Genomic DNA, 13,986 nt, shown 5'->3' on the forward strand with positions numbered 1-13,986 from the left:
GGCCCCACCTCATTGTTCTCCTTCCTTCTTGGTCTACATTAACTTCCCGTGATTAAGTTTTCAATTCCACAAAATCTTCCCCAGAATCTAAAGCAGATTGTGACGCAAGCTTTTTTCTATTTTGAAAATTGAATTCTCTGATTTGCCGCCTTGCTGCCACCCACAAATCCTCCTCTCTTGCCGCAGTACAAGGAGCACTGCCACCTGCTTAGTGCACAAACTCTGTTCTGCATGTCCAGTATGTATTGCACCACCCAGCTCTTTTCTTGCCGCTGCCTGTCGTGAGGCTTCCTTTACTTTTGTGCTCAGCATATCAATCAGCACAACTGCCACCTCTTTCCATCCCCTGTTATCTCTTCCTATTGGAAAACAGACCTTACGTGTGCGATGGTCCCCTTCGCATCTTGACAATAACAGGAAATGATCCAATTTAACAAGCAAGCATCCACTAGTCACCCCATAAACTGGAGCATAAATGATCCCCCGGCCTGAGTAGTCGTTATGCAATTGACAAGCTATTCAGATTCCCATCAGTTGGGTGCAATGTCATAAACCTAATCCTTGTCTTCTCTTCAATCCTTATCCTTTAAGGAGTCCCATTCCACTTGCTTAAGAAGAAGAGCTTAGCTACTAATGAAAAATGTTCTTTGTTCTACTCATGTGGCTTATACTAACCTAAATAAATAGCTGAAAATGGAATAATCATCCCTGCCAAAACTTTTTTTACCATCTGGCTTTAACCGTATAAGTAGAATGCCAATCTAGATCCTCATGGAAAGACCGTGAATCTTTATAAATGAAAGGCATGATTTAGGAACTGTTTCTAGGTCCACTCCGTGAGAACTGTTCTTCCTGTCAGAATGGGATTTTCTTTGATATTTATAATCTTTATCAGAATGAGTTTAGCTGTTATGGGTTTAGTTTTCACCAAGATTTGAGGTGATGGTGCCAATGTCTGTAGTCCTGTAGCATGGGCAAGTTTCTGAACTTAATAGACATCAGTCCAAACATGCCAAACAATCTAGTTCATAGCTGCCTGCTGCATCACACTGCAGAAAAGCATGTTGTGCATCTTGGCCTGCACCTACACATAATGCAAACATCTGGTGAAAGAGCACGACTTAGATTACATTTTTGCAACCTCTCATTGGTATTGAGCCGGTTGAGAGTCCAAGTCAATGCATGCGTACTTATCTGTCTTCCGTTTCTTGTGGTGAATCCTGATTAACATTTCCTCTACTTTGCTCTTGAATGCATACTTATCTGTCTCCCAGTAAATTCTTTTATAGCTATATTTACCTTATTGGAGATCCAAGCAGTTTTTTATTAATTTTTTGTCAACTGCAGACTGCATTTGAGCTTTATGGTATGCTGGCTGGAGCTGTTAGTCCCATTACAGGAGAGCACATAAAGCCAGTTTATGTAGGTGAAGAAGCTTTTCTGAGGAAAATCATTACACCTGTCTATGAAGTGATTGCAAGGGTATTTGATGCAATTTCTTGACCTTCAATGACTTTTTGGTTCTTTTTCTTATTTTTGTTGTATGGAATTTCTCAATTATATATCTAATTGTAACAGTTGGATATTGACAGGAGGATAAAATGAGCAAAAGAGGACAATTAAAGGATTCACGGCAGAGGAATTATGATGTCCTAAATCAGTTCTTCTGGTATTGAACAATCTTACTTATTCTGCATTGTACATATTGTCCTGATTGATATTTTCATACATGTTTAATTGCAGGTCTGTTGATTGTTTTCGGTTAGGTTGGCCAATGCGTTTGGATATCTTCCATATGTCTCTTGCACAGCTTCCTTCTAAGAGAAATGCGGTAAGAAATTATTGTGAGACTCAAGTGCCAATATCAAGAATCTTATATACTTTCCTAAACATCTTCATTTTCCTCAGAATGTCTGGTGCATCACTATGCATCCCTATGACAAATGGCTTAAGGGGAAACCTTTTCTCCTTTATACAACCCTATGAACTATATGCTGTTTTCATTTCAAGACTACAATACACCCATTAAATTAATAAGATCCAACTTTGCCCCCATTGATACTATTCAAGAATAGAGGCTATTCCTTCTCTCTTTGGTTCTCTCCCTTTACCTAGGGGTGGCAAAAAATGGATTGTGCTTAAAGGTTGTAGACTAATATCTCTAATTCTTACATGATTCATTTAGTAAGTAGGTCGTTATTTTTAAATCGACACTCGACTTTTTTATAAATGGATCAACATTTTTTTACCTGTTTGAACTATTTATCATAAAATTTTAAGTGTTTAACCAATCAAAAATTTGAACTAACTTGTTTAATGTATTAAATTTATATTTATTTTAATATATATGGTACATATTTAGTTATATATGTTGAACATATTGTGAAAGAATGAACATGTATATTTCATTGAATATTAGCACCCTATATATACAAGTGAATAATAACAATATAAAAAAATAGTCTTAATTACAAATATACCTTATGTAACTCTTACGTATACTTCTTAAAACTCCTGGTGAATGAATATTATCTATTCCCAACTTGGCAACGTCTAAAATGCAAGATTATTTAATCTTTTAGTCAATACATCAGAAAAATGCTAAGTGGTGGGCATGTATGGAGTATGTATCAACCCACTACCCAGCTTTTCTTTGATAGAATGTCCGTCTACTTCAATGCGTTTACTTTTGTCATGTTATACTTGATTGTGAGTTATATTAATTGTTAACTTATTGTCGTAGTAGTCTCATAGGTCCATCCCATTGAATATTTAAGTATTTGAAAATCATCTTCAAATCATGTACCGATTGGATTATAGTCCTGAACTCTGACTTTACACTAGATCGGGTGATCATAGTCTCCTTCTTGTTATTGTTATTATTCACTATGAAGGATCACTAGTTGACAGAAGATCAACTTTTGGATATTGTACCTTTCTCGGAAGTTGATCTTCTGTCAACTAGTGATCCTTCATAGTTCTCATTAGCGTATGCGTCAAGAAGTAGTCACTTATTTCTTTTGAACATAATTCACTTCTTCAAGTACCTTTCAAGTAATGGAGTATTATGGAGTCAATTTGTAGGTGCACTTTCTTAGGCTTGTGCATGAACTGGTTCGCTACACTAACTATTTATGTAATGTATTGTCTATAATGTGACGAGTATATCGATTTCTCCACTAGTTTCCAGTACATTTCTCCATCCTCATTTAGGTATTCTTCTGTCAATCTCAGTTTATGATTGAAATCAGTGGATTTGCTCGTAGGCTTCCATGCTATCCACATCTAGGTCTTCTTATCAACACTTGTATTTATGTTTGAAACCAAGTTTCGACCATATTGTTGAACTTTCTAAATATATGATCAACTTCTGATTTTTCTTTCGTGAGGAATAGTCATATAACTCTTATATGATCATCAATAAAAGATACAAACCATCTAGTACCAGTAATATTTTGTTGGTCCTAATTGGCCTCCAGACATAACTATGTATCTTAGCAAACAGTTTAGAAACTTTGTTGGGCAATGTGGGATATATAGTAACGTATGTTTTGACAATTGACATACTTTACAATTAAAATTTTTTAAATTTTTATTTATGAATAAAGAATGAAATAATTCTTGAAGTATACAAAGTTTGGGTGTTCTAGTTTATATTATAGCATAACTGTACTAAAATTGTTTAAGTTGGATTGTTTTGAGACTTAACACATAATGCATTGTGAGATTGTCTCCTAAAAAATTCATTATCTTTGAAGAGAAAAAGCCTGGAGTATAGGTTAGCATTACCAATCTTCCTCCTCAAATTCAAATCTTGAAATTCACATAAGTTTGAAGAAAATTTGGCAATACAGTTTTGATTTTGGGTAAGTTTACTTACTGATAACAAGTTGCAATCCAAATTTAGGTACATAAAGTACTCTCTTTAAGGTTAACTCCTTTGATATGGGGATATCACATATTATGGCCACTCTTCAGTGAGATCCATCTATTGTTTTTATAATTAGATTTTTTTTACATGGGTTATATTCTTAATACAATATTTTATTTCTCATCATGTGGTCGGATACTCTTGAGTCAATGATTCAAGTATCTTGACTTTTTGAAGTAGTACTAAGAGCACTATAGGAATTATTTTATGGGTTGTTCCAAATTTTGTGGTGTTATTAATGGAGTTTTGACATACAAACATTTTTTGGATGGCTTCTATCTACTTTTTGCTTAAGGGATATGATTTTTTAGTGGAGATTCTTTCATTAATAGCGACATGATTTCCCTTATTTTCTTTGTTTGTGGTTGATTTTGTGGTCTTCAAAGCAGTTGTTTTTTCATGAATTTTTCAGCAAGTGTTTCAAGTCTAACCTGCCTTTTTACAATGATCACATCGAGGATTCCCTTTCTTTGTCGGTTGTCTAAATTAAGGGTCACATGCAGTTAAAGTAGAGTTTTACTCAGTAGTAGGGCTTGTGAATCCATCTCTCAACATCACCTTTTTTTTTGTTTTCTTCTCCTTACTTTGGAAAGTACCTCATGAATATTAGGTAAGGGTTTCATTCTAAGTATTTTTCCTTGAACTTCATCCAAATTTTTATTCAATCATGTGAAAATTTTGAAAAATCTTTTTTTTTTTTCCAAAATTTCTTTGTACCGTTTCATCATCTGGACAACTCCAGGCAAGTTTCTCAAACACATCGGGTCGTCAGTAACGGGTAAGCATGTCGTACTAGGTTATGGATAATTTCCTTGTCGCAAATCGTGGAGGCTAGATTCAACTTCAAAAGTTTTTAGTGTTTTTTTGCTCGAGTAGAACTCTTTAGCTGCTTCCAGATTTCATGTATTGTTCCTATACAACAAGAAATTCTTACTAATATTATTTGTCGTGGAGTTAATCAACTACGACATGATCAGATTATTCTCGACCTTCCAAGTTCGGAATTTTGGGTTTTCGACTCTCGCTTGGGTGATTTCTCCAGTGAGATAGTCTTTCCTCTCTCTTTCGCAAGTAATGAAACCATCGAATGTAATTGCTTCTGCTTAGCTTGTGGCTGGTGATCAGAATTTGAGTAGCTTTCAATTCAGATGGTTTAATAGAAATTATTCCATTAGACTAAGATGTGACTTCAAAAAAGTTACTGGTTCTTGCTTGGGCCATTCTATATTTAGTCATTGATAATGGAGAGAAAAAAAAAAAGGTTTTCAGGGTTCAAAGATTCTGCTCTAATACTATAAATTTGTAATTAAATTTTTTATTTATTAAATTTTTATTCATAATCCTTAATTTACAATCTTTAAATATATATAGGAGAATGTTGGAGAGAATTTTAGTAGAAAACTAAATACAAATCAATCCCATAAAATGAAAATGCATCTAATTATGGAAGTCGAATATAATTTTGCTTTATAGGAAAATTTCCTTAAAGATACTAATCTATATAAGAATTGGACTTTTACAAAAATTCGGATTCCTACACAAGCATAAAACAGTAAGTATTAGTAGTTTCATCATGTTAAACATATCGTAAATAAAGCCAATGTTGACTTGGAAGAATATGTGTGAATATTATAGGGGACTACATCACGCAAGATCGAATACATTGTAGATATCATTACAAATAGAAATAAGACTCTTTTGAATTACCAAATCTTATATTATCCTTCTTAGCTAGTCTATGTAATTGTGGATGTAGAGATTAAAACAAGATTTTTGCAAAGATCTTCATGAATAACAAGTTACTTTTATTTCCATTATGGGCTAGAATTGAAAAATTGGAGAATTCTTCCAATCTTCCTTCATGTTGACAGCTTGGTTGTGTTTAATTACAACTAAGAAAGATTTGTCAATTTGATATTTTTGTAAGTGATTATTCGTTATCTTAGGATTTCACATGTTTCAAAATTTTCACAATACTAGAGTATTACTTTGTAAAGAGGGTGTAAAAGTAAGGTCATTAAAAAATTCTCAAAAATCAATCTAAACCATAAAAAGGGGTACATAATGGAGAAAACCAACACCAACCTATTTTGTCAAAACTGGCTCAAAAAGTCATAATAGGGCATGATTTTACAAAGCCCAGTCGTAAGTCACATGTACATGAGGCTCACATTGGCCTCCTAGCAGGCATTTAGTAGTTGACTCAACTAGAGATGGATAGATATGAGGTCCTTGTGAGACATGGTTGTGACGAAGTATGTACTGGGAGAGGCAACAACTTGGAGAATCTGCATCAGCGAGTGGCGCATTCTTCGGTGGAAGTTCCTCCGAGGTATTTCCCACTGGGTTTTCAAGGCTTTGCTAGTTGGGGTCTCCTGAGGTCTTGGTAGGGTTGGTGTCACTGAAGGCAATTGCTGGTGGATGCTCTATTGACGTTTTTGCTGTGTGTGAGCTTTTCTTTTTATCCCATATGATTCAAGCCTAGTTGGTTATAGAATTTTGGGAATTTAGAGGGGTAAAATTTTTTAGCTTCAATACCATTATGTAGGATAAATTATGTCTAATTTTCCTACTTAGGGATTTAAGACCAAAAACCTATATATCAGACTTAGGGTCTTTTAGACATCATATTTAAAAAAGTTCTAGTATTATTCTGAAGAATTTGATTCACACAGTCAAATACATAGAAATTTTCAAAATATGTTATTAAATAACTTAATGGTGATCTCATTGAGATTATAAAGGTAATTATAGAGTGGCAAGTAAGTAGTTTTCAAGTATAATTTGATTAAGAAATACTAAAACTAATATGATTAGAAATATTATCATAGTAAAGTAGAAAATACCAATACCAATAAGATTATACATAATACTATTAACACAAATAAGAAAACTATAATTTTAAAAATACTAAAACTATAGTAATAAACTCCTAAAATAACGTAGTAGTTATATATGCATCACTGCATGTCTAGACATGTCATGTAAACAAAAAATCTCAAATTCTGACGGTCTTGCTCTTACCTAACAAGCTCCTTTTTTCCAAAGAGATAATCTTTCTCACTCGATTCCTATATCAGCTGTCATTGTCTCTGTATCTCAAGTTTATTTTTTCGAATTATCATCCTTCATTTGTTATGTTGTCATGCAATCTTTTCCTCACTAATTTTTGTTGGTTTTGTATATAAGATGGATTGATATTCCATAAGCTATTTATTTTTAAACATTTAGTACTTTTTTTTAAAACAACAACAGTTTTATATGCATTAATTACGAATTATCGGTAACTTTATTGTATGGAAATCGAGAATTATTCTTATACCTTGTTCTATTGCATTAATGAAAACAGGTAATACCTCGACGAATCCCTGTCAGCTTAAGGTGGCTATTTTGTGCGAAGAGGCGCTACATACCTGCTCGTTAATGCCGTGTATCATCATTTTCTAATTTTCTATTATATGTTATTTGTCATTTGTGTGATAATTTCAAAAAATGATTGAACAAGCTGTATGTGTGGAATTTGTGAATATGTATGTGATTTCTCTATGAGGTATCTTGAATGATGTGTTGGACTCCTGTATGCAAGGACAGTGAACCAGATACCCAATTTCTCTTCTTAACTTGTTTGTTAATGTAAGGAGGGACTTTATTTAGATTAGTAGTTAACAATTTGTTAATTTTATAATTTATTGATACTTATGTGTAAGTTGCGTAAATAGTTATAGTTTGGAGTTTTTTATGTAATTAAAAAAAATTTTGTTTCTCTCGGTGTATAAAATACTTTACCACCTCTTGTTAATAAACAATACATCGAATTCATTTTTTATTCGAATTCTCAACTATTTTTCTCTCTTTCTCTCTCTCTCTTGAAGTTCTTGAGAGTTCTTATCAATCTTATCGGATATTGTCAAAATTTTATCAATTTCGGTTTATTGTTGCATGCAATTCAAGCTGATATCTATGTGAAATCTAACCCTTATATAATTAGAAAAAGTTTTGTTTCTCTCGGTGTATAAATACTTTACCACCTCTTGTTAATAGACAGTACATCGAATTCATTTTTATTTGAATTTTTGAGTGATTTTTTTTTCTCTCTCTCCCTTTTGAAGTTTTTGAGAGTTCTTACCATTTTTTTCGGATTTTGTTAAAATCTTATCAATTTCGATTTATTGATGCATACAATCTAAGTTGATATATACATGAAATCTAACCCCAATCAAATTGGTAACAATTTAGTTTGATGAAAATTTGATTATTTATAATTTTTCATAAAAAAGTTGAAAATTTTAAACACGAGTTAATTATTTAATGTCTATTATTATTATAAAAATGGTACATAACAAATTTAGAAATTTTGTTAGAGGTATTTATAAATTTATGAGTAATTTAACTATAAAAAATTAAATAAATACTATTTAAATATGATAATAATTAAATAAAAAAAAAATTAATGCAAAAATAAATAAATCTTTACAAATTTTTACATTTATTCAAAAAATAAGTCTTAAATGATAGTTTTGTTCTCAATCATTGCATCTTCTGTTCATATGAATTTACAGATATATATATATATATTATTCATTTTTCTGTTTAAAAAAAGAAAGAGGAAGTCAGACCAAGTTCAGCTATGAAGCTTCTTCATCTTACTCGCTTCTCATTTTCTTGTATCGCAGAAATCTAATCGATCAACTTCAGAGAAAGAGCAAGCAAAAAGTCTTGACGATGGCGGACGCTTTACTCACTTTTGCTGTGGAGGGAATCCTGGGGAAGGCAGTTTCGCTGGCTGCCAATGAGATCAGCCTAGCCTGGGGTTTCAGGGACGCTCTGAAACAGCTCGAGATATCAATGAGGATGATTCAAGCTGTTCTGCGACAGGCAGAAGGAAGACAAGAAAACGATGACAGCCCTTTGGGACTTTGGCTACAGAAGCTTAAAGAGGCTGCTTATGCTGCTGAAGATGTATTGGACGAGTTCACTTATGAGATCCTCCGTCAGAAGGTGGAGATCGGAGACCGATTTGTGTACCAGGTGATTAATTATATTTCATTTTCGAGTCCGCCTTTGTTTTCTCTCATTATGGCTCACAAGATTAAGGATGTTAATGAATCTTTGGAGAAGATCAAGAGTGAGGCAAGTGGTTTAGGGCTTAGAGTTGGAGAAGTAGCTGGACCTGCAGAGTTGGTTACTTTGACGACTACCTTAAATAGAGAGACAGATTCTTTTCTTGATTCTTCAGAAGTTGTAGGAAGAAAACATGAGGTTTCCAAAATTGTAAGCTTACTTGTTGGGGCTAGCAGTAGACAAGATTTTTCTGTTATTACTATAGTGGGCATGGCGGGCTTGGGGAAGACTACTTTGGCTAAAATGGTGTGCAAGGAAGCAGAAAAGCAGAAACTCTTTGACGTCACCTTGTGGGTTTGTGTCTCTGATATTTTTTATGACAGAAAAATCTTAGGAGGAATTTTGCAATCCATTGATGTGAATGCGGGTGGACTTAGCAATATCGATGCGATAATTAAGCATCTATGCGAGAAGCTGAGAACCAAGAGGTTTCTTCTAATTCTGGATGATGTGTGGAACGAGGAATCTGGCAAGTGGGAAAGTTTGAGGCGCCGTTTGAGGATGATTAGTGAAAGTAGTGGCAACTGTGTTGTTGTTACAACTCGCAAGGAGCAGGTAGCCTCTATTATGGAGACTTCTCTTTTGCACAGACATGATCCGAAGAAACTATCCGACAACGAATGCTGGTCCATAATCAAGGAGAAAGCATTTGGAGATGCCGACGCAAATGTACCTTACAACCTTGCTGTTATTGGCAAGGAGATTGCAGTTAAATGTGGAGGTCTGCCTCTAGTTGCCAAGGTTTTAGGAGGGACCATGCGCTTTAAAATAGAGGAAGCTGAATGGTTGTCAATTAAAAACAGTCGCTTGTGGGATTCAGTGGGAGAAAACAATGAAATTTTGCCTATATTAAAGCTAAGTTTTGATCATTTGCCGACAGCTTTTTTAAAGAGATGTTATGCCTATTGTGCAACTTTTCCCAAAGATTTTCTCATGAAAAAGGAGCAGTTGATTCAGCTGTGGATGGCTCAAGGATTTCTTCAAGAAGATCAAGCAAAAGATATCCACATGGAAGATGTTGGTGATGAGTATTTTAATATCTTGTTAACAAATTCCTTATTCCAAGATGTGGAAAGGAATGAACTTCGAGATATTGTTAGTTGCAAGATGCATGATGCTGTGCATGATCTTGCCCAGTTTGTTTCAAGATCTGAAACAGTGATTCATGGAGATGATTCTAGTAAAGATATTTCTCACATCCGACATTTAAATCTCATTGATGATAAGGAGATATTGGTAAAACTAGGTCAGACTGGTGTTAAAACATTGCGAACTTTATTTTCAGAGGTTGATGTTTTTGATAAGCTTTCGTGGGCATTCAAAAGGTTGCGGGTTTTAAACCTTTCTGATTCTTACATCAGGACCTTGCCTGCTTCAATCAGGAAATTGAAGCACTTGAGGTATTTAAATCTGTCAGAAACTCCTATCAGTGTTCTACCAAGATCAATCACCGAACTCTACAACTTGCAGACGTTGATTCTGCTGCAATGCTATTTTCTTCAACAGCTTCCTAAGGGAGTGGAAAATTTAATTAGCTTGAGACAATTTTATTTTGACAGTCCAAATCTGGTGCCAGCTCTAATAGGGAGGTTAACTTCTCTTAGAGCATTGACAATGTTTGCGGTGGATAAAGAGGAAGGACATGGAATTGAAGAATTAGGTACCTTAAGATACCTTAGGGGGAGGTTGAAAATCTTGAATCTAGAATACGTGGCAGGCAGAGATGAAGCCATAAAAGCAAACTTGAAGGAAAAGACAAAATTGTATGAGTTGGAATACAACTGGGGTTATGGAAATGAAAACTGCAGAAATGATGAGGGGGTGTTAGAGGGTCTCCAACCTTGCAGAAATTTGAAGAGATTAAACATTCTCGGCTTTAAAGGCCAGAAATTTCCAGCATGGTGCAGCAATATTTCAGTACTCAACCATTTGGTGAGCTTAAGATTGGAATCTTGTCACAGTTGCAGAGAATTGCCAACACTTGGGCACTTGCCCCATCTTAAATTTCTTGAAATAAGTGGCATGGATGGTATCAAATGCATAGGTGATGAATTTTACGGAAACTTAGATGGAGCACATAGCAGCAGTGGCAGTGTTGAATCAAAGGCAGTTCCCGTGTTCCCATCACTGAGAAAATTGGAGCTTGAAGAGATGGAAGGACTACAAGAATGGAAACTACCAGCACTAACATGTGGAGGAAAAGGTGGTGTTCTGTTTCCTCACCTGGTGGAGTTGAGTGTTGAGTATTGTCCACGGCTCTCAAGTATTCCATTGAATCAATTGGCTTCTCTCCAAAAGCTTCATATTGCAGACTGTGATAAGCTGAGTAAGGTGCTAATTGTCCCGCCAGCACTCACTATTGAAGAAGATTGTGATGGCTTTAGTGATTCTGGGGACATTTCTTTCTCTCTCCCCCAACTTGAAAGTATGAGGATATGGAGATGTCCTAATCTTAAGAGGATTCCTGATATACATGGCCTCACCTCCCTTGAAATTTTTGACATTAGAATGTGTGGATTGACACATCTACCTAGTTGGTTGTGGTCCTGCAAGTCTCTCCAGAATTTTATTCTATGTAATTGTCCTGATTTGTCATATTTTCCAGAAGATTTAGGAGGTTTTATCACTGGCTTGACGAAGTTGTGGATTGGTGGCTTCTCCGAGGAGCTAGAGGAATTCCCCAAATTCAGTTTTATCCAATATTGTTGTGCTTCCCTTGAAAATCTGAGATTAATTGGGTGGGATAAACTCAAATCTTTGCCACATCAACTTCAACATCTCACTTCCCTTAAGAAGTTAGAAATATTGAATTTCCATGGAGTGGAAGCCTTGCCTGAATGGCTGCAGAATCTCTCATCTCTTCACACCTTATATATTAAGGATTGCAAGAATCTCAAGTATCTACCTTCAGAAGAAGCCATGAAATGCCTCATCAACTTACAGAAGCTGGAGATTCTTGAGTGTCCACTATTAGGAAAAAGATGAACCAAGCATGGCCCTGAGTGGTCCAAGATTTCACATCTCCCAATGAGTGGGTAATATCCTAACTTGCTACTGTTATTATTATGATTTCATAATTTTGCAAAGGTTTCCTGTCTCCCGATGAGTTGACTAATCCCCCGGGTGAGATAGTAGTTTTTTAACGGGAACAATAACCTAAAAATGTTGAAACCAAACACATCTCAGTTTGTAGGTATTACAATTTCCAAACTAAAAGGCAGCCTACTAGGTTGACAAGATATAGATTCCAACTATGTCGACATCGCTGTTTCCATTAAACATCCCAATCAGTTTCCTCAATGCCTCCTAAGCCTGACTTCTTAACGAAGTTTGGTTGTCTGTCTTATTTATCATCAAGATCCCATTGTTTATGCAAGTAAATATGTTTGAATCCGGAAGCAATTGAATCCTTCTTTTTTTCTCAAGTCTATTTATTATGGTGTGTGGTGGGTGGATGTGCACATATTCAAACTAATATACCTTGTTTCTATTTGACTCATTTTTGTGGTTGTGAAGTATAATGGAATAGGAATGTACATGCATCACACTTCATTTTTTGTATATCGTAAACCCTTGCTCGTTCCAGAGAATGACTTCTTTTTTTCTCCAGATTCATCCTTCACTTGCTATCAGTTTTCTGGAACACAAAATTAAAACAGCCACTTCGTTTGGTCATTCGGGAAAGTCCACCATCTATCACTCTGAAGGAATCACCATCTATCACCCGTGATGCAATGCTGCAGTTAATTCAGTTGATTCAGGAGCAAATGTAGCTAGCTTTAAGTGAGGGCAGAGATCCTACAGGCACTGCAACTCCCTCTAGAGCCAATGCAAGTTATCTCAATCTTCTTCCAGTGCATTGTATTGCCTCAAAAGATCTGGTAATTTGAGATTCAGTATATACCAAAACATAACTTCAGTTGAATTGTGAACATGAGTTTACACTTCCCTTTTGATTTTTGTGTTTTTGGGTTTTTTTTTTTCCTTGATATAGTGCTTAGTTAGTACTATATTTAGTTACGGCTACGAAAAGATAAAATTCCACTAATTTTACGAGCCCAATAAAGTATTATTTTACATTATATTTCCAAAAAATTAATTTTTCGGTTTGTTTAATAAATCAAAGCATTTATTTTTTAGATATATCTGAAGATACAAAATATCATATCTATTTTAAATCCATTGAATTTAATAAAATTTGAGATATTAGGGGGAGAAAAGTTTACATTCTTCTTTTTACCATATGTGATTCTTAAAAGTAAAACCCAACAAAAATATCATATAAAGTTTTATACAAATTAGTAATTTGATCTTAAAGTTTGAACCTTTGTTAAAATTTAATCTTTAATGTTTTTTTATTATCATTTAGTTTTTTGACATTTTTTATTTATTTTAAAAATTATCTTAAAAAATAATTTAAAAAAAATCTTAATATTTGAAATAAATATAAAATATTAGAGACAAAATTGTAAGAATTAATTTAATATAAAAATATTAATTTAAATAATATTAATATATAATTATTATGTTAAACAGAAGAAGAAAAAAAAAAAGACAGTGAAGACCAAAATTTTAAAAAGTTAAAAAAAATAAAAAGCACCGAAATGAATTTGTTGCCAAACCAGCTTTTACTACACACAGCATCTAACTATTGCTGTTCAACCCACGTAAGCCACGTCATCAGTGGGTCCCACGGGTCATATGAGGAAGAAGAGTGGGCCCATCGTGGGCTCCACCTGAAATTAAAAATTTTAAAAGAACAGAATTAGCGGACAAAACAAACCGACAACAGTCTCCTATCACAGCACTAAGAGCTTACTGAAATGTCCAAAATTACCCCTGTGGTTTCACGAATTCCCTAATCTACCCCCCACATTCAAAAGCTGCCAACTTCTAATCTGCGCCTCGTTGGATTTTTACTTTTTTAGAACTGG

At 34.4% G+C, this 13,986-nt stretch overlaps 2 protein-coding genes across 9 annotated transcripts in view; both read left to right on the forward strand.

Annotated features, from left to right (window-relative positions):
- The window catches only part of LOC110825073 (callose synthase 3-like), a 35,719-nt gene extending 28,082 nt beyond the window's left edge, over positions 1 to 7,637 (forward strand). For 4 of the 8 annotated variants that reach the window (XM_088206537.1, XM_088206532.1, XM_088206533.1 and 1 more), the window contains 4 exons: positions 1,348 to 1,482; positions 1,593 to 1,669; positions 1,744 to 1,844; positions 7,281 to 7,637. In XM_088206537.1, coding sequence (XP_088062663.1) covers positions 1,348 to 1,482; positions 1,593 to 1,669; positions 1,744 to 1,844; positions 7,281 to 7,378 — 411 coding nt within the window. In that variant the 3' untranslated portion in view covers positions 7,379 to 7,637. Of the gene's footprint in view, positions 1 to 1,347; positions 1,483 to 1,578; positions 1,670 to 1,743; positions 1,845 to 7,280 lie in introns of those variants that run through there. The other 4 variants (XM_088206536.1, XM_088206535.1, XM_088206534.1 and 1 more) reach the window with 4 other exon arrangements.
- An 873-nt stretch (positions 7,638 to 8,510) lies between these two features.
- On the forward strand, positions 8,511 to 12,977 carry LOC110820989 (putative disease resistance protein RGA3). The gene is made up of 2 exons (XM_088222765.1): positions 8,511 to 12,087; positions 12,663 to 12,977. The coding sequence occupies exon 1, from the start codon at positions 8,654 to 8,656 to the stop codon at positions 12,035 to 12,037; it is 3,384 nt and encodes a 1,127-aa protein (XP_088078891.1). The 5' UTR covers positions 8,511 to 8,653; the 3' UTR covers positions 12,038 to 12,087; positions 12,663 to 12,977.
- Positions 12,978 to 13,986: the final 1,009 nt, after the last annotated feature.

This window comes from Carica papaya, chromosome 6 (genome assembly GCF_054855325.1).
Source record: "Carica papaya isolate Zhongbai chromosome 6, ASM5485532v1, whole genome shotgun sequence".
In the NCBI taxonomy this organism is placed as follows: Eukaryota; Viridiplantae; Streptophyta; class Magnoliopsida; order Brassicales; family Caricaceae; genus Carica; species Carica papaya.